Here is a 20,872-nt window from a genome sequence, read left to right as displayed (position 1 = left end):
GAGTATTTTATAATATTCCACTCCCAACCCATCAGGGCCTGGTGCCTTTGCCAGCTTCAATCTCTTAATGACCTGTTGGACCTCCTTCCCCTGTATTGGCATATTTAGCATTTGCTGCTGCTCCTCTGTTAGGGACGGGAGTTCCACCCCTGCTAGGAAGTCTGCACACTGTTCCTCTGGGAATGGGCCCTCCCTATACAATGACGAATAATAATTCACGAACTCTCTCTGAACATCACTTAGCGTTGTACTGGTTCTCCCATTCTTTGCTCTGATTTTACTGATAAATTTTCGTGTTGCCTTTTGTCTTACTAGTGTTGCCAGCAGCTTGCCAGTTTTATTACCCCACTGATGTAACTTGTATTTATAAAGCTTTATGTTGTAAATCGCACTCTCATCCAAGATTCCCTGTATCTCTTTTCTGCACTGCGCATATGCTTTTTTGTTGGACTCAGAGGGGTGCCCAATAAGGGCTCTGCGAGCCTCCCTTAATTTTACTGTAAGGTCATCTATTTTTTGTCCTCAGCTCTTGTTTTGGGAGGCGACATATGCTATGATTTTCCCTCTTAATACTGCCTTAGCGGCCTCCCAGAATATTCTTGGGCTCACTGACTGTGCATCATTATCCATTATATAGTCTGTCCAACTCTTTCTCAGGTAAGTTTGGAATTCCCTACTCTGATATAACGCCGGGTTCATTTGCCAGCGTTTCGATCCCTCTCTGCTCCCCCAACTCAACTCCACCCACACTGGGGCATGATCAGACACATCCGGCTCTCCGATTCCCGTTTGTATTGCCACTAAGCTCATCGGGTGGGAGACCAGCAAGTAATCAAGTCGCGAATGAGTTCCGTGGGGATGTGAAAAGAAAGTGTAATCAGTTTCTTCTAAGTGTTGATGCCGCCAGATGTCTATCAACTCTAATTCCCTCATCATTAGGTTCACCCCCTTGTCATGATCTTTTCCTGCTCTTCTGGGGGGTTTGCAATCAATGGAGGGATCACTGATGATATTAAAATCCCCTCCAACAATTAGTTGATAGCTATCAAACGTGACCAATTTAGCTATTAGTGTTGTGAAAAATTTATGAGAGTAAATGTTAGGCGCATAGACATTGCAAAACCCCACCTTTTTACCCTGCAACGTCCCCGCCACTATTAGATATCTCCCTTCTGGGTCTTAGTATAGCTTGTGCATGTCAAAAGCTAATGTTTTCCTTATCAAGATAGCTACTCCTCGCTGCCTCCCATTATAGGAGGCAAAAAATATTTCTCCAACCCAGTCTCTTTTTAGTTTGAGGTGTTCTAATCTGCTTAGGTGGGTCTCCTGTATCAGAGCTACATCAGCTTTCTGGCGTTTGAGTGCTTGCAATATTTTCGCCCGTTTCACCGGGGAGTGCACTCCGTCAACATTTAACGTCACTATTTTGAGATTAGCCATGCATTATCTAAGCGAAAACATTTTTTATAATGTATCCTAAGTGCCTCCCAGCTGGGCACCCAGGATCTGTCCCTATTTCCTTGTCTCTGTGGCCACCTAGGGTCCTGCTTCTGTCTTTTATCCCTCTGGTCCCGTACCTTCATGAAAAGCAATCGCAACCTTTGTGCTCTCCTCCCTCCCTCCCCCTCCCCTCCCCTTCTTCCCCGTTCCACACACACCCTCCGGTCGTGCCAGTTCTCAACACTCATACTTCCCTTACACACCACCAACTCCCCCAGTCTCCCCTCTTAGAGCACTATCCTTTCCTTCCCCTTCAGCAAATCCCTCTCGGGCCCCTCTTCTAACACCTTGAACCATAATATAACGGAACATTTTGAAACTTTTTGAAAGGAGAAAAAAAACAAAACAAAACAACTGGTTGGGTTTCCAGTCCCGCAAGGAACACCCTGCTGTCTGATCACCTGGACCCCCAACTTTTCTCCAACTTGAGGCTGTTCTCTTGCAGTAGCTGGCTGGTTACCTCGAAGCTGATCAGGGTGTCACACCTTTTCCATGACTCAGAAACTCCTCAGCGATTTAAACATTCTCACTATTTGCCGTCCAATCTTTAGAGTCCTCAAGCATTCAGAGCAATTGCAGATAATGCTCGCCTTCCTCTGAGACTCTCAAAAGGTCAGGTGCTCCGCCATTCTAATATCCAGTCACTTAGGTAAACCAGTTGCTGCCAGCCTTATTGCTCCAGTACCTTACTTCTGCCTCACTGTAATCCATTTGCAAACGCTTCCAGCTCTGCTGCCTCAGTGAAGTATATGGTCTTGTTCTCATGTAGTACTCTTACTTTCGCTGGGTAGAGCAGAGCGAATCGGATCCCCTTGTCATATAGTCTTTTACAATGGCGACCCATTACCTTCCTCTGGTCTGACACAATAGCGGAGTAATCTTAAAAAAGAAGTATTTTCCCTCCTTCATAGGTAAGATTCTGTTTACCTCTGTACGCCTGCAAAATTGCCTCTTTGTCAGAGTAGTTCAACACCTTTGCCAGCACCTTTCTCGGCCTGTTTTCATTGGCCCGCATTGCTCCCACTCTATGCACTCTCTCAATCTGCAGGGCTTTCCCGCCAAGATCTAGGCCTAACTCCTGGGGGAGCCACTGTTCCATGAGCTTTCGGAGGTCTGCTGCCTTTACTGTTTCTGGAACTCCCACGATCCGGAGATTGTTGCGCCGACTGCGATTTTCAAGATCATCAGCTTTCTGTGTTAACTGTTCACATTTCCGTTCAAGCGCCACTATCCGATCGTTCGTGCCTACCGCTGCGTCCTCGCACTGTGACACTCGTTCTTCCACGTGCTGCAAGCGGGCACTCTGACGCTCTAGCGTTTTATGAATTTGATCCACCGACGACTGGAGTTTTGATAGTTTTTCCTCCAGCATCGCGGAGATTTGTTGTGCTAGTTCCCTCACCAGCTCCGACGGCAATGGTCCGATCATCGGGGTCTCCAGAGCCACCTCCGCCATCTTGGACCGCACTGTGCAGGTGTTTTTCTTTCCCCGCGAGGTCTTTGCGGGCATACCCTTCGGGTACTCAGCTGGAACGGTTCCGCGAACGCTTTTTCTATTGCTCCTGCTTTCCCCTTGCTCAGGGACCCGATTTGGGATTGCCTCTTGGGGTTAATCGCTGTTTATTTTGCTGATTTTTGCCTGTTGAGCCGGAGCCGGTTTCAGGGACGTCCGTTCAGCTCTACGTCATCACGTGACCCCCCCCATATTTCGCTTCCTGATGTACTTGTTGGCACTGATACTAACTTTATCAACTCTTCTCTCATTGTGAGACTATCAGAATATCGACCAATAATGGCCAACTGAGCATGTGATGTGACATCAGTAGTTTCAGAGATTGAAAAATATTTACAATTACTTATGTCTCTCTCTAATAGATGTTGTACGTTTGTGTTCAGTCTCATTATTCGGTCTTTTATGATATTTCTACTGAGTGGTAACTCAGATATTCTCTTAATTGCATCTTTATTCTGCATATCGTGAAATAGAACTGGTGCACATCTTAGGAGAGTTTCTTTAATAAATTCTCCCTCACTGAGTGCTTTTCCATGCTGAGCTATGGAGTGAGCAATGCTCAAACTTGCAGATGTTAAATTTGTAGAACCTTTTACAAATTTAAGGATGGAATTAGATTGGCTCTTACAAAAGTGTAGCTGCCTGGAAATGTATTCCTTCCTTTCATCCTCACTTTTTTTCAAGAGCTGGGAATGATTAGTTTCAAAATGTCTATTTATATTCCACGTTCTGCTTACTACCGTTTCAGTACATAGAACGCAAAATGATCTGCCATTTTTTTCTATATTGCCATTCATCTCGGTCCATGTCTCTTGAAAGGGTCGGCTACTGCTACTACCATTTCCTTTACTTAACCTTGTTTTTTTATTTTTTGGGTTCTCCATCAGGGGGGCAGTGACAGAAGATAGAATTATAGATAGCCTGTTAGCCCTGCAGGCAATTAGGGGTTAACTAGCCTAACTGACCACAAGATGGCACATGTAACTGTCTTTTAGGAAAGGGCAGGGTTAATAAGCAGAAATAGGGGTTAATAAGGATGCACAACAGTAATAGTGGTGAAATGGAGTCTGCACTATGCTTTAAGATGGCTGCTTCTATGTCTAATGGCGGGAAACGGCACCCATAGCACAGGCCCTCGCCTCTCCCAGCCTCCCCCTCACCTATCTCAGTAATGATGGTCAATTAGAAATCCACGACACCCCAGAACAATAGATTGGATGATGGTTGCTGTGGTTATGTGGTTGCTGGTAATGGCGATCACAGGGCCCCCAGAGATGCGTCCCCCATGGCATTCCGCTGCTCTCTGCTCCGCCGGCCGGAAGTGAGGTCAAAGATCCCCTAACGCCCGTGCAGGAGCCGAGGATGAAACGTCCTCAGCATGCGGCCCCATACTTCTCTGTATGCGGCCGCATGTCATCGAAAATGGCTACGCGTGTCATAGGTTCGCCATCACGGCACTAAATGAAAAGATAGTTATAATAGGTATCTCTGAGACCTGGTGGAAGGAAGATGACCAATGGGACACTGTCGTACAAGGGTACAAATTATATTGCAGTGATAGGGTGGATCAAATTGGTGGAGGGGTAGCATTATATGTTGAAGAGAGCCTTGAATCAAATAGACTAAAAATTCTGCAGGACACAAAACACATCTTAGTATCCCTATGGATAGAAATTCCATGTGTAAAGGGGAACAGGATAGTGATAGGAGTGTACACCTGGCCAGGATGAACAGACTGATGTAGAAATGTTATCAGAAATTAGGAAGGCTAACAAACTGGGGAACACAATAATGGGTGATTTCAATTACGCTGATATTGTCTGGGTAAATGTAACATCATTGCATTTAAGAGAGGTAAAATTCCTTGATGAAATCAACGACTGCTTTATGGAGCAGCTGGTTCAGAAACCAACAAGAGGGGGAAAGATTATAGACCTAGTCCTTAGTTGAGCTCATGATCTGGTGCAGAAGGTAATGGTGCTGAGGCCGCTTGATAAGAATGATCATAATATCAGATTTGATATTAGCTCTGGAGTAAGTACGCACAGGAGATACAATATGTTAGCATTTTAACTTTTAGAGTCTATGATAAACTGAGAAGAACAGTCAAAAGGAAGCTTAAGAGGAGCAACTGCAAAGGTCAAAAATTTACATCAGGCATGGATGCTGTTCAAAAATACAATCCTGGAAACTCAGACTATATGTGTTCTATGTATATAAAAAGGAGGAAGGAAGGGCAATGACAGCCAGCATGGTTAAAACAAATGAGGTAAAGGAAGCTATTAGAGCTAAAAGAAAATCAGAAGAAGGATCCGACTGAAAGTAATAGGAAACAGTATAAGGAATGGCAAGTCAAGTGCAAAGCGCTGATAAGGAAGGCAAAGAGAGACTTTGAAAAGAAGATTGCGTTGGAGGCAAAAACATAGAATAATAATTAGGTATATTAGAAGCAAGAAACCGGCAAAAGAATCAGTTGGATCGCTAGATGACCGAGAGATAAAAGGGGCAATCAGGGAAGACAAGGCTATAGTGGAGAGATTAAATGAATTCTTTGCGTCTTCACCGAGGAAGATTTGGGAAAGATACTGGTGCCAGAAATGGTATTCAATGCTGATGAGTCAGAGAAACTGAAATAAGTCTCTGTAAACATGGAAATGTAATGGAGCAATTTGACAAATTGAAGAGTAGCAAATTGCCTGTACCAGATGGTTTACATCCCAGAGTACTGATAGAATTGAAAAATGAACTTGCAGAGCTATTGTTAGTAATATGTAATTTATCTTTAAAATCTAGCATGGTACCGGAAGATTGGAGGGTGGCCAATGTAACACTGATTTTTTTAAAAAAGGTTCCAGAGGTGATCCAGGAAATTATAGACCAGTATAGAATTTCCCCCGATGTGCGTGGATTGGTATCTCTGATTTTGCTGCCCTAGGCAACTGTCTAATTTACTAAGTGCTAAGACTGGGTATGGAGGTTTGGTTCCATCTCTGAATAGGAGGAAGATGAAGGAAATGATTGTTTTGTGGTTTTAGTTTTTGTATTGCTTCTGTTATGATTTTTGTAGTTTTTGGATTGTAACTGCCTACAGCAGTGATCTTTAGCTAGTTGGGCAGTGTAAAAGAATCAAGCGATTTCATCATCAATATCAAATGTTTAAAACACTTTTGAAGTAGCACAACTTATACTCCTCTTACAAGTGGGTATGAGGGCTGCACTTTTGATATGATTTATTGTCTGATATTAGTGGTTACAGTTATTTTTTGTGTGTTTTCTTTATATGGTTAACTGATTTGAATAATTTTTCAGTAAGAAGGTTTTTAATTTTAAAAAATTATGCCCACAGTATTTGGCGCACCCACAAAACTGTTTAATTGTGTTGCAGCCACAGTGAAGAGGAGAAGGATTTTAAAACCTAAAGGCAAAGTTGAAGAAGGAGGTGTGAGTGGATGGTAGGAGAGATGAAGGGAAGGGCAGTAAATGACTAGGGGGAGGAGGGGGTAGTACTGAGATTGGGTGGCAGAGCCGGTGGTGGGGGGCAGGGCTGGTGATTGGGAGGCTGGGCAGACTTCTACGGTCTGTGCCGTGAAAATGGCAGATACTAATCGAGGTCAGGTATACACAAAAAGTAGCACATATGAGTTATCTTGTTGGGCAGACTGGATGGACCGTGCAGGTCTTTCTCTGCCGTCATTTACTATGTTACTGTGTTACTATGCGAAAGGGATTAAACATGGGAAGAAAGAGGAGTGAACTCCTTTAGCAACCCAACCCATCCCAACCTCCTCTCCTTCCCACTCAAACAATTTGAAAAATGCCTCATTCTCTGTACCCCATATGAAACATAACATACTCTTCCCCACTTCACACCTTCCATGTCATCCAAGAGTCTGAACAAAAGAAGGGGAAATGCACTATTGTGTTACACTTCAAATATGCACTTCTCAACATGTACTCGTTAACCTTGGTGTTGATATTTTTATGAGGACAGCAGCAGGTGAACTTTGGTCCTGTTTTGTAGTAGGTTTCATGCATATAACTGAAAAAAAAGTTCTGAATGATGTAGAACAAAATAGGAGTATAGAAAAGACTGTCATTTAGCAGAAACATACATACACTGCTGCTGTGTGAGGCATGACTATATGTACTTAACTGTTAGACAGGCTGCCAGTATTTTAGTGTCCCTTTGCTTATTTAATGGATATATACCCCTTTTTTGTTTCCACAGAGAAGAAAAAGACCGTGCATCAGGGTGCAGGAAACGGGGCCCCAAACCTAAACGCCTCCTGCTGCAGGTATATCTTCTTCCTCTGCACCCAAGTTCTGTACATGCATCTTTGTTTTTCCCTTCCAAAGCTGGAGCCCTAGAGGAAGACACTCAACTCTTGTCTTTTGAGGGCTAAAAAGTCAGTTTTATAGGGGAACCAAACTATGTCAGCCTTAATTTTACAACATTTGTATGCTGAGCATTTGTGAGATCCAACTATAGTATTGAGAATTACAAAGTCATACTATAATACCCTTGTTTAAGTGAAATCAGTCTCTTCTTATGCAATACAAAAGGTATAAATTAAAACAATTTCAAAGACTGTGTAATGTGATGCACTAGTGAGGACATAACCCTTTACATCTGCCTTCTTGAAGGGGTATAGCCAGGGGTGGGCCCCATCCACTTTTGTCCCAGGCCCACCACCCAGCATCTGGCAGAAAAGAAAGCCAACCACAGTAAGTGTCAGTTTCTCCAAGGACAAGGAGGCCAGATGTATTCCCACATGTGGGTGACATCATCCGACAGAGCCTGATGCGGATGCTACGCAGCATGAATTGATTTTAGAAAGTTCTAGCAGTGTCCCATCGCATATGTGTGGGTCCATCAGCCTCTTCTTTTCTGTAGAGCTAGGAGGATGAATCTTTATGGTCTCCCATCAGCGCATTTTGTTTTTCGAGTTTTCAAGTTCCCATGTGGTTTTTATCCCAGTGGTTCCCATGTGGTTTTTATCCCATTTTGCTTATTTTTCTAGACATTTTCTTTCAGTACCTTTCCCTGTAAAATCTTTATTTTTGGCCCTTCAAGTTTTCTTTATTTTTCTCACAGCTGTTTAGGCCCACTTAGGCCTGAGCACTGGGCTCAACTTGAGTCTAGCCCCTTTTTACTCTCATAATTGAGGAGTTTAACATAGTAACATAGTAGATGACGGCAGAAAAAGACCTGCATGGTCCATCCAGTCTGCCCAACAAGATAAACTCATATGTGTATACCTTACCTTGATTTGTACTTGCCTTTTTCAGGGCACAGACCGTACAAGTCTGCCCAGCAGTATGTCCCGCCTCCCATCACCAGCTCTGGCACGGACCGTATAAGTCTGCCCTCCACTATCCTCGCCTCCCAACCACCAACCTCTCTTCCCCCACCTGCTCCGCCACCCAATTTCGGCTAAGCTTCTGAGGATCCATTCCTGCTGCACAGGATTCCTTTATGCATATCCCACGCATGTTTGAATTCCGTTACCGTTTTCATCTCCACCACCTCCCGCGGGAGGGCATTCCAAGCATCCACCACCCTCTCCGTGAAAAAATACTTCCTGACATCTTTTTTGAGTCTGCCCCCCTTCAATCTCATTTCATGTCCTCTCGTTCTACCGCCTTCCCATCTCCGGAAAAGATTTTTTTGCAGATTAATACCTTTCAAGTATTTGAACGTCTGTATCATATCACCCCTGTTCCTCCTTTCCTCCAGGGTATACATGTTCAGGTCAGCAAGTCTTTGGTCATACGTCTTGGAACGCAAATCCCATACCATTCTCGTAGCTTTTCTTTGGATTTGGACAGGAATCGTTTTTCTTTTCGTTGCCTTTCAGCTTGTTAACAACTATTCACTCTTCCCTTTGAGGAACCGACTTTTGCCTTTTCCTTTCACTTCTATTCTATGCTTGCTTCACTTCTGACCTCTATCTATCAATCCTATAGAAAGAGCCAACTTTGGTATAATTTGGCTGTGATTGTTTTCTCGCTGTCTAAGACCTCCCTATGACTTTAAAATGTGCGCCCAATGTAATTGGGTGATCTCCAGGGCCGGTCAAACCCAGTAAGCAGGGTAAGCACTGCAGGAGGGCGCCTGCCTTCAAGGGTGTCACTTTGCAAGCAATCTAATCTCTGCTGCTCATCTCAGACTGGCTCCACAGCTGTCAGCTCTGTCCCGTCCCCTCCCCCCTCCCAAGCAGAGAAATATCCTCCTTGTGTTTGTCAGAGGAAGTCACTGCTCCAACTGAATCTGGCTCTGAAATGACTTGTGGGAGCTCAGCTAACCTCTGTCCTCTGCCCAGAGAGGGCTCAGACAGAGACAGCACAGCAGAGCCTGGACTCTTGTTTTGTCAGAGACTGCTGTTTAGTGCTGCACCTGACCCACCCCCAACACAGCAACTCACAGGACAGGAGGGCTAGGTGCCTGCTTTCAATTCCTAACCATCACCTATCTCTCATTCCCACTTCAGTAACTCCTGTTAGTCTGTCCAACTCAGATTGTAGAATGTTAGTTTATGCTGATTAAGTCTGTCCTAGCTAGATCCTAAGCTGTGCTCGATGGGAAGGCTATTGTGCTGCATGCAGAGTCTAACTTCTTAGGATTTCAGGTTAATTTTTGAAAAATTTGAAGAGGGGCTATCTCTGTTCTACATGTGTGACTGCAAGGCCAAGTGTCTGAATAGGGATCTGTTTGTTAGATTCTGAAATTTTGGTAACACATTGTTTTTCAGAGTTGGCAAGACTGTCTGTTCTCCTAATTCCTGGTCTGTGTGCTAAGTTATTTTTCTTCTATACTGGTGTAATATTTTCAATGATGCCATGGCTGGTAAAAGGGGTGTGTCTACTGTGGGGGCAGAGCCATAGTGATCCCGCCTCTGAATGGGTAGGGGCACCGACTAATAGACTGCAGGAGGGCGCTAGAAACCCTAGGGCTGGTCCTGGTGATCTCTATCACAGATTCGCACAGTTGGTGCGTCGAGTACCTAGAACCTAACCACTAGGCTCATTCTTGTTCTCTCTGTTTGAAAATGCAGTTGAGGACATAAAGCTTGTCATGCCCAGCAGGAGAAATTTCTTGGCTTCTTGAAGGCCAGTCCATCGGCATCAGCTTTAGAAGCATTGACCTTGATGGCTGCCCAGACTACATATACCACTGGGTATCAAGGAGGCCTCTTTCTCCCTCAACATCGGGTGCTGATAGCAGGCCCTGGGACCATTCAGCATCAGACTCAACACTGAAGACACGTAGGGGTATGATGTCTTCTTTCAGCACTGAGGGATCGTGGTGCCAAGCTTCAAGGAAAGCCTAAGAAGCATTGACATCGGTCCTCTTTGCAGCATGGTGCTGGGACATTGGCATCACAGGTGCCCGAAAAGCATCGGCACCGAGAGGACCACTCCTCCTCTTTTACTACTACTACTACTTAACATTTCTAGAGCGCTACTAGGGTTACGCAGCGCTGTACAAAATAAACAAAGAAGGACGGTCCCTGCTCAAATGAGCTTACAATCTAAAGAACGAAATGTCAAGTTGGGCAGTCTAGATTTCCTAGGTAGAGGTGTAGAGGTTAGGTGCCGAAGGCGACATTGAAGAGGTGGGCTTTAAGCAGAGATTTGAAGATGGGGAGGGAGGGGGCCTGACGTATGGGCTCGGGGAGTTTGTTCCACACGTGGGGTGAGGCGAGGCAGAAAGGGCAGAGCCTGGAGTTGGCGGTGGTGGAGAAGGGTACTGAAAGGAGGGATTTGTCTTGAGAGCGGAGGTTACGGGTAGGAACGTAAGGGGAGATGAGGGTTGAGAGGTAAGGAGGGGCTGCAGATTGAGTACATTTGTAGGTTAGTAGCAGAAGCTTGAATTGAATGCGGTACCTGATCGGAAGCCAATGAAGTGACTTGAGGAGAGGGGTGATGTGAGTGTATCGGTTCAGGCGGAAGATAAGACGTGCAGCAGAGTTCTGAACGGACTGAAGGGGGGATAGGTGGCTAAGTGGGAGACCAGTGAGGAGTAGGTTGCAGTAGTCAAGGCGAGAGGTAACGAGAGAGTGGATGAGAGTTCGGGTGGTGTGCTCAGAGAGGAAAGGGCGGATTTTGCTAATGTTATAGAGGAAGAAGCGACAGGTCTTGGCTATCTGCTGGATGTGCGCAGAGAAGGAGAGGGAGGAGTCGAAGATGACACCGAGGTTGCGGGCAGATGAGACTGGGACGATGAGGATGTTATCAACTGAGATCGAGAGTGGAGGTAGAGGAGAAGTGGGTTTGGGTGGGAAGACAAGAAGTTCGGTCTTGGCCATGTTCAGTTTCAGGTGGCGGTTGGACATCCAGGCAGCAGTGTCTGATAAGCAGGCCAATACTTTGGCCTGGGTTTCCGCAGTGATGTCAGGTGTGGAGAGATAAAGCTGAGTGTCGTCAGCATAAAGATGATACTGGAAGCCATGAGACGAGATCAGGGAGCCCAGGGAAAAGATGTAGATAGAGAAAAGAAGGGGTCCAAGGACAGAACCCCGAGGGACTCCAACAGAGAGCGGGATAGGGGTGGAGGAAGAGCCATGAGAGTGTACTCTGAAGGTACGATGGGAGAGATAAGAGGAGAACCAGGAGAGGACAGAGCCCTGGAACCCAAAAGAGGACAGTGTGTCAAGAAGTAAGTTGTGATTGACAGTGTCAAAAGCGGCGGATAGGTCGAGGAGAATGAGGATGGAGTAATGACCTTTGGATTTTGGCGAGGAACAGGTCATTACAGACTTTGGATAATGCCGTTTCTGTCGAGTGAAGTGGGCGAAAGCCAGATTGAAGCGGATCGAGAATGGTATGAGAGGCGAGAAAATCAATGCAACGGCTGTGAACGGCGCGTTCAAGTATTTTGGAGAGGAAGGGTAGGAGGGAGATGGGGCGGTAGTTGGAGGGACAGGTAGGAGAGGTGTGACAACAGCATGCTTGAAGGTGTCAGGGACAGTCGCGGTGGAGAGAGAGAGGTTGAGGATATGACAGATGGGAGGGGTGATAGTAGGAGAGATGGTGATAAGTAAGTTGGTGGGGATGGGGTCTGAGAAACAGGTGGTGCATTTCGAGGAGGAGAGAAGATGGGTGGTTTCCTCTTCGGTGATATCAGGAAAAGTGGAGAAGGAGGCCTGGGTTGATTGGTTGAGGGAGTGGAGGTGCTGGTGCGCCAGTCTCCGTATAGCCAGGTTTCTGCTTCTGGTTCAACACTAACTCTTCCCTGGGCTGTCTCTGAACTGCCTGTCCAGCCTTTGCCTGTCCTCTATGTACAGTACTGAACCATGCTCAGGGAGGAGGTGGTACAGATGTTCAGCTGCATTCTGCTCAGGCATTGAAGGTGCTTACACCAGCTGCAGCTGAGACCCAGACTCTGCCTGTGGAGTGGTCTTAGACATTGTGCATCGACCCATGCAGTACCACTTCCAACTTTAGATGAGGAAGCTTCTCCAGAGTCTGAGGGTAGGGCTGCATCTCAGCACCCTCCAGGGTGTGGGCACAGTCCCACTGAGCCGGGACAGGCACAAACTTACTCGGTCCATCCAAAGTACGTCAAGGAATCTGATCTGGACCGATCATGGGATGTTGAAAGAGGATCCACATTACTTCTCGGAGGAGGAGTCCTATGGTATCCCTTCTGATCCCTCCCCACCACAGGAGAGGTATAAATCCCCACCTGAGTGTCTCTTTCACCAGTTTTGATAAGGAGATGGCATCTGCTGTCCCATTTAAGTTGAAGACAGAGGAGGAGCCTAGGGCTGAGATGCTGTCGGCCTTGAACCACAAATCTCCTCCCAAAAAAAAGGGGTCATGGTTCTGTTACACCCTGTTCTGAAGATCGCACTCATAAAGAACATAAAAATCTCCCCTCTCAGTGCAGGTCATGCCATAGAAGATGGATATGTTATATTGTATCCAAAAAGCTCCCAGATTCAAAAGGGCACAACTGCCTTACCACTCCTTAGTAATCAAATCCGTCCTCAAACTGGCCAGAAGTTCCAGGACTCATGACTTGGCTTCCCTAGGTACAGAAGCCCAGACTCTGGACTTGTTTGGGAGGAAGGTTTATCAGGTCTTTATGCTCATTCGCTTCTAGACCTACCTGTTCTATATGAGCATTTACTTGCAGTATCTGGCACGCAGTACATACAGTCTCGTGGACTCTCTCCTTCTGGAGCAGGCCTCAGATTTTCACCAGTTGGCCAAGAAGCAACTGGAGTGCAGGACGTATCTGGCCAGGGGCACATGTAACACTTTTGATATCACATCCAGGCTCTGCTGTGGGTCTGGGGATACGTATACTCTCATGGCTATATGTCTGACTTGAAACAAGCGATTCACACCCACCCATTCCATTCCATCTCTGTATAGCTTCTAGTTGTTCGATTCATGAGAGGTTTGCTATTGACAAACCTCCTGCTGTGTCATGGGATCTCAGTATGGTTCTCACCCAGCTGATAAAAGCTCCTGTCATCTGAAATATTTGACCTGAAAAGTTGTGTTTTTGGTGGCAGTCACTTCAACTTGCTGAGTCAGCTTCAGGCAGTTAGCTGTAGCTGGTCCACCTTATACAAAGTTTCATCACAACGGAGTAGTTCTTCACACACACCCTAAGTGCCTTTCTAAAGTGGTGTCAGTTATTTTGCCAACATTTTACCCTAAACCTCATGCCCATAAAGGTGAAAGTGAACTGCATACCTTAGACAGCAGGCGAGCCTTGGCCATCTATCTGAATTGGAATAAAGCCCATAGACAGTCCATCTTGATCTAAACAGGATAGGGGTAGCCTTGGCAAACATACACTTTCCAATTGACTAGCAGATTGTATCTCTTTTGCTTGTCATGGCTCATAATATCATGGCCATTCTATGTCAATAGCTGACGAGATCAGCCTCCATCGAGCAGATTTGCATAGCTACGCCGTAGTCTTCAGTCCACACATTGGCATCACACTACTGCCTTGAACAGGATACCCAGCATGACAGCTGGTTAGGTCAGACAGTCCTGCAGAATTTGGTGTCTAGAACAGGGGGTCCATTCTGACATTTTTGGGGGGCTCAGAGTTAACATGGGGAGGGGGCACTAGGCATATAGGCATGAGTAGCGCTTGGTATACTCCTAAATAATGCCTTAGAGTGCACTTGATAGTGGATTTCTAAGTAAAACGTCTGTCCTGCATCTACATAAACAATACGCACATTTATGGAAACGAAGCACTGACATTTTTGAAGTTGCATTATCCCATAACTTAAACTTTACCATTATAGTAGACTTGAGTCTGGTTAACCTATCAACACACATCACAGTATCCTGGAAAATAATTACTGCAGTGCCACATATCTCTCAACTTTAATTTGTAAGAAATATAAAATACCTTTTTAAGCTGTATTTATTTTATTTTTATTTATTTATTACATTTGTATCCCACATTTTCCCACCTATTTGCAGGCTCAATGTGGCTTACATAGCGCCGGAGAGGTGTTTACAGGCTCCAGGGTAAAACAATTACAGAGTTATGTTGAGGTAGAATAGGATCATGTGGTATAGCCACATAAAAAATTTGTTTAGCTGAGGAGTTACGATCTTTAGTCATGTTGTGTCGCAGGAATCTGTCATTTATGTTGGGTCAGAGGGTATGCCTTTTTGAACAGGTGAGTTTTTAGTGATTTTCTAAAGTAGTTGGTTGTTCGTGGTTTTCAAGGCCCTTGGCAGTTTGTTCTACAGTTGTGTGCTGATGTAGGAGAAACTGGCTGCAAAGGTTGATTTATATTTGAGACCTTTGCAACTTGGGTAGTGTACGTACGTGTTGATTCGGATGTATTTCTGGTTGGTAGGTCGATCAAGTCTGTCATGTATCCTGGTGCTTCGCCGTAGATAATTTTGTGAACCATAGTACAAATTTTGAAGGCGATGCGTTCCTTGATTGGAAGCCAGTGTAGTTTTTCGCAGAGGGGTTTTGCGCTTTCAAATTGTGTTATTCCAAAGATTAGTCTTGCTGCTGTGTTTTGCGCGGTCTGAAGTTTCTTTAAGGTTTGTTCTTTGCATCCCGCGTAGATTCCATTGCAGTAGTCTAGATGATTTAGCACCATTGATTGTATTAGGTTACGAAATGTTTCCCTCGGGAAGAATTTTCACACGTTTGAGTTTCCACATAGAGTAGAACATCTTTTTTGTTGTGGATTTTACTTGGGTCTCTAGGGTTAGGTTGCGGTCCAATGTAAAGTAGAGGATTTTGAGGCTGTCTAAGACTGGAAGGGTGTGATCTGGGGTGTTGATAATTGTGGGGTTTTGCATGCTGTGTTGGGATGAGAGGATGAGACAATGTGTTTTGTCTTTGTTGAGGTTTAGTTGAAATGCATTAGCCCAGGATTCCATGGTGTTCAGGCCGATCTTGATTTTGTTAGTGATTTTTGTCAGGGTGGCTCTGTAGGGAATGAATATAGTGACATCGTCGGCATAGATGAAAGGGTTTAGACCTTGGTTGGGTAAGGCCTTGGCCAGTGGTGTGATCATTAGGTTGAAGAGGATCTGCGATAGCGGTGATCCTTGTGGTACTCCGCAGTCTGCTTTCCACGTTGATGATATGTTTGAACTTGATTTTACTTGATCTGTTCTTGTGGTTAGGAAACCCTTGATCCAGTTAAGTGTGTTTCCACCAATTCCGAATTTGTTGAGTAATCTTATTAGTATATTATGGTTTACCATGTCGAATGCGCTTAACATGTTGAATTGGAGGAGAAGGATGTTGTTACCTCTTGCTATTTCCTACTTGAATTTGGCTATTAGAATGAGTAGTACTGTTTCTGTGCTGTGTAGAGGGCGAAAACCTGATTGCAATTCATGCAATATTGAGAATTTGTTTATGTATTCTGTAAATTGTTTGGCTACCATGCTTTCCATCAATTTGACTGACAGCGGGATGGATGCTACTGGTCGGTAGTTGGTGATATCGTTTGCTTTTTTCGCGGTGTCTTTTGGAATTGGGGTGAGTAAGATATTGCCCTTTTCCTGTGGGAATAGTCCTTGCTGGAGCATGTAGTTTAGGTGGGATGTGAGATCTGTTATGAAGCGGTTAGGGGCGGATTTCAGTAGGTAGTTGGGGCAGGTACCTAGTTTACAGTGAGTGTTGGTGAACCTATTGAACACCCGTGATACTGTATCGATGGTAAGGTGGGCGAAGTTAAGCCATATGCGGTTGGCCGGTATTCTCCATTGGTTGGGTCTAGCTCATCAATAAAATAAGTCGTCTTGTCCCTTCCTCTAGTTCTACTGCTTTCTCGCCTTTCTGAAACTGACATGAACCAGTTCATTTCCTTGAAGTTCCTGACAGTGTTCCTTCCGCTCCCTTCTCCTTACGAAGAAGCAGACAAAGGATTGTCTGCGAAATTACTTTGTGAAGTAATACTAAATCCTCCAAAGAGGCTTCTCAGAGCCTATGTAACAAGCTTAACAGCACCAATTCTGAACACACAAATATCAGTAACTGTACCTTTAAAAAGGCAGCAGTGAATATACAGAACCATAATATTCTTCCTATTGGAATAGCCAGACAAGTCAGACTCCTATGGATCCATGCACAAATTACATGCCAGCTGAATCTCTCACCTTGGTCACTCACGGAACACAGACCAATCCTCGCCAATTACAGAATAAAGGACCAAAATTAGAAAAGGAACACTGAGAAATCACATTCTCTGTAAGCAGCACAGGAGAAATAAAAATAAAAAGGGATCACTTTCTACCTCAAAATAAAACACACACATAAATTATCTGGATACCCAAGAAAAGTTAAAAACGTGTGGGACAACAGTGAGCTGTATTTTCAAAGCACTTAGACTTACAAAAGTTACATAGAGGCATATTTTCAAAGCACTTAGTCTTACAAAGTTCCACAGGTTGCTATGTAACTTTATAAGTCTAAGTGCTTTGAAAATGAACCCCATAGTAACATATGGAGCTTTAAAGTGCTTTGAAAGTGAGCCCCAGTGACTCCAGCCAACTTATTAGTGGAACGTAAGCACAGAGGCATGGTATGGTCGCATTTTCAATATGGTAACTAGAGCCCAGCTAAGGAACCAGGTTATTTTGACTTATTCTTCACTGGACCAAACTTGCTTTCTTTGTGCCATCACCATCCAGCTGAATAGGCAGTGTCTTAAAAGGTGGAAGGTGTAGGATATAAATGTAAAACAAAAAAAAATCCTTTATTATCCCAATGTGGCTTACATTTGAAAATACAGCGAGACTGAATAATAGAATTCATTTACATCATGGGAGCAAATGGAAATGGGACCTGATATACCGCCTTTCTGAGGTTTTTGCAACTACATTCAAAGCGGTTTACATATATTCAGGTACTTATTTTGTACCAGATGGATATGTCCGAAACATTTAACAAAGTTGAGATTAGCATATATACCCAACTGGGTATTTAAAAGTCTGTTCTTTAATGATTCTCACATGTTCAGGAATCATACACCAGATTAGGCATCTATACACATTTTGCAAAAGTAAACAACAACTTCTGCAGAGTACATCCAAAGCCCATGTGTTAGGCACGCCCAAGACCCGCCTTCACTACACTTCCGACATGCCCCCTTGAACTTTGGTCGTCCCCGCGACGGAAAGCAGTTGGTGACACCCAAAATCGGCTTTCGATTATGTCGATTTGGGCAACCCTGGGAGAAGGACGCCCAACTCCCAATTTGTGTCGAAAGATGGGCGTCCTTCTCTTTTGTAAATAAGCCTGTTGGTAGCAATAATGAAACAATGATGGCATATTCACATAGCAAGCAGCCTGAGCCAACAGATTTATTTTCCACTGAACATAATTAACTTTGTATGAACTTGGTGGCTAACAGTGTGCTAAATTGGACAATGTTGCCACATTCAGACTGACACTAAACATAGCTTCTGCATGAAGGAAGCCCTTCCCTCATTATTCAGTGGGTGAATGGGGATGACCGACAGCTGTGCAGAGAGGGAAAAGGAGACCAACCTAATTGGCTTCAACTTTTTGTCATCTCCTGTTTGGGCTCCCTGCACCACTGTCCTTCACTGCTTCCTGCAACGTCAGTGAGGTAAACACACTGCCTTTGGCGGTCATGGAAGCTCTCCCTCTGTTGCAGCATCTTGCCTAGGTGGTACAGGAAATTAAAGCAGAGGGAAAACTTCCGGGCTGCCGAAGGCAGTGTGTTTACCTCATTGATGCTACTGGCGGCCTGGAAAATTCAAGTACAGCGGTGCAGGGAGCGGGACAGCGGTGCAAGGAGCGAAGAAGGACAGCAGTACAGGGAGCGGTGGGCAGCCAATAGTGCCTACAGCAAAGGCATGTGACTGGCCATCAGTGTTGGGAGGCCTGAGGTCGGAATGGGGGGGCCTGGGCCCCCAAGGCCCCCTGTAACTACGCCACTAGTCTAGAATCCAACTTCACCCTCCTAGGCCCGGTTTTGTTCTGTTCCATGCTGCCCCTTTAAACCCAGTTTGTGTATTGTTTCAGGTTAATTGACTTCAAGGCTTTGATGTTTCCAGTCCTTATTGTCCATCATCGATTTTGGTTTGCCTATTAGCTAGAGATTCCCACGTATGTGAACCTCTGGCCTGCTTGTCCTCAGAGAAAGCTGTTACCTGTGGCAGGTGTTCTCTGACGACAGCAGGTCAAGTATTCTCACATACCCTCCCACTTCCCCTAGGAGTTGTCTTCTTCAGCTGTGTCATTTGACTAGTGGACCTGTATTTGCAAGTCGGGCAAGAAGGTACCTGCACATGTGCGGTGGGATGCTGCTGCTAGAACTTTCCTAAAGTAATATGTGCTGGGCAGTGTCCGCACCAGGTTCTGTTGGATGATGTCACCCACATGTGAGAATACTTGGCCTGCTGTCCTCAGAGAACACCTGCTACAGGTGAGTAAATTCACAGGTAGCACTTACTCCTTCCTCCTCCACTGCTGCTGCAGCCTGCATTGAGCTGTCCTAGGAACTGCAGTGCCAATGCCATACTTAGAAGGCAGCGCAGGATGTCCCAGCCATATAAACACTGATGGCTATACAGCACCCCCCATCCCTCTAGGATACAAGCTTCCTGTTTCTGTGATGGTGGGACACAGCAGTGGGTCTGTCGCTTCTTTCTAAGGATGGTATCGCCACTGCGTCTTTGGGTGAGCCATCAGAGGTAAGGGGTTAGTGGAGCTGCAGGGAAGGGAGCTGCTACAGAGACAGAAGGATTTGAAGGCAAGCTAAAAGAGGGGTGCATAGGTGGAAAAAAAGAGCCCAGAGGAAAGATGCTACGGCACTCAAGGGAGGGGGAGGGGTGAATAAGGGCACAGAGGAGGACAAGGAAATAAAGAGGAGATGCTGGATTGGGGGGGGGGGGGGGCGAAGATTTAGAGAAGGAATGCTGGACATGAGGGAAGAAATCAGGGGGGAGGGGATTGGACAGAGGATATGCTGGACATAAGAGAAGGAATGTGGAAAATTCTGGATACAGGGAAAGACTGCTCACAGAGGGTATAATTGCAGACACAGGGAGGGACAGGACACAGAGTATGCTGAACATAAGGGAAGGAATGGGAAGAGTGGATGCAGGGAAGGACTAGATACAGAAGGGATGGACATAAGGGAAGAAATATGGAAAATTCTGGATACAGGGATTGACTGCACACAGGGAGGGGATAGAACACAAGGCATGCTAGACATGAGGGGAGGAGAGGAAAGGGGGGAGAATATGGATGCAGGGAAGGACTGGACACAGAGGTGATGGACATGAGGGAAAGGATTCTGGGCACAGGGAGGGACAGGACACAGAGGAGGTGCTGGGCGGGAGGGCTGAGGAGGGAAGGTATAGGCGAGATTCTGGACATGAGGAAGGATAAGAACAGGGTCACAAAGGTGGGATGCTGTTCACAGGGGAGGATATGAATAGGGACACAGAATGGATGGTAGACATATAGAGAGAACAAATGTCAAATGGACAGGAGACACTGGAAAAAAGAAAGAGTTTAAGAGAAGACGGAGGAATGCCAGAGATTGGAACAATGTGATTATAAAAATAAAATGACCAGACAGCAAAGGTAGTTAGAAAAATTTTATTTTCTGTTTATTGATTGGATTATGCCACTTTTTTGGAATGTACAAAACTGGTATTAGACAGGGCTCAGGTCTAAGACAGAAATTTGGGAGGGGACCCTCAAAACCTATTAACAGGCGGCAGTGCCTCCTTCAGCTTCAGGCAGGCTTGAGGCCCAGAGCAACTACCCTCTCTCCCCTCCCCCCCCCACCTCCCGAGTGCTGACCCTGACATCTTTGTAGCAGTACAAGGAGAATTTCTGGTATTGTCCTGCATGCAAGAGTCTGGTCTTTACGGGTTTCATTTGAATTATTGTCTATATATTTCTAGTTGTTTATAGTCCCTTAGTTTGTATTTGGTGAGGGTCTATCTGTGTTCTGTGAGTGACTGAAGCCAGATAAACAGCATGGAGTTGCTATGTAAGGATCTCTAGTAATCTGTCTTGTTCAGTTTTCCCAGTAGCTGTGTTGATGTTCTAAGGGCAAGCTGAATCCTAATAAACAATATATAAACATGTATCCATATACAATGTGATATCAATCTTTCTTTCTTTTTCTCGCAATCTTTTTTACTTTTTTCTTTTTGCTTTTTAATCAAAAAATGGAGAAAAAAGACCTCATCAGTCCTAGCATGACGATATTCTTATTCGGTGCATCAATCCATTTAATCGTCTGCTTACTTAGGACTCCATTATAATCCTTGGTCTTAAAAAAACTCCACTTTTTTATGATAGTTCACTACCGGTGCCATATGAGCAGGAGACACCATGTTAAAAGACACCGT

The 20,872-nt window shown here is 45.1% G+C and overlaps 1 protein-coding gene across 2 annotated transcripts in view; it reads left to right on the top strand.

The window, feature by feature from the left end:
• CBX7 (chromobox 7) overlaps positions 1 to 20,872 on the top strand; it is a 299,910-nt gene that overhangs the window by 149,228 nt on the left and 129,810 nt on the right. For both annotated transcript variants that reach the window (XM_030210908.1, XM_030210900.1), the window contains exon 4: positions 7,242 to 7,308. In XM_030210908.1, coding sequence (XP_030066768.1) covers positions 7,242 to 7,308 — 67 coding nt within the window. The remainder of the gene's footprint in view (positions 1 to 7,241; positions 7,309 to 20,872) is intronic.

This window comes from Microcaecilia unicolor, chromosome 1 (genome assembly GCF_901765095.1).
Source record: "Microcaecilia unicolor chromosome 1, aMicUni1.1, whole genome shotgun sequence".
In the NCBI taxonomy this organism is placed as follows: Eukaryota; Metazoa; Chordata; class Amphibia; order Gymnophiona; family Siphonopidae; genus Microcaecilia; species Microcaecilia unicolor.
The sequence above is the reverse complement of the archived record's forward strand: the minus strand, read 5'-3'. Positions and strand labels throughout refer to the sequence as shown.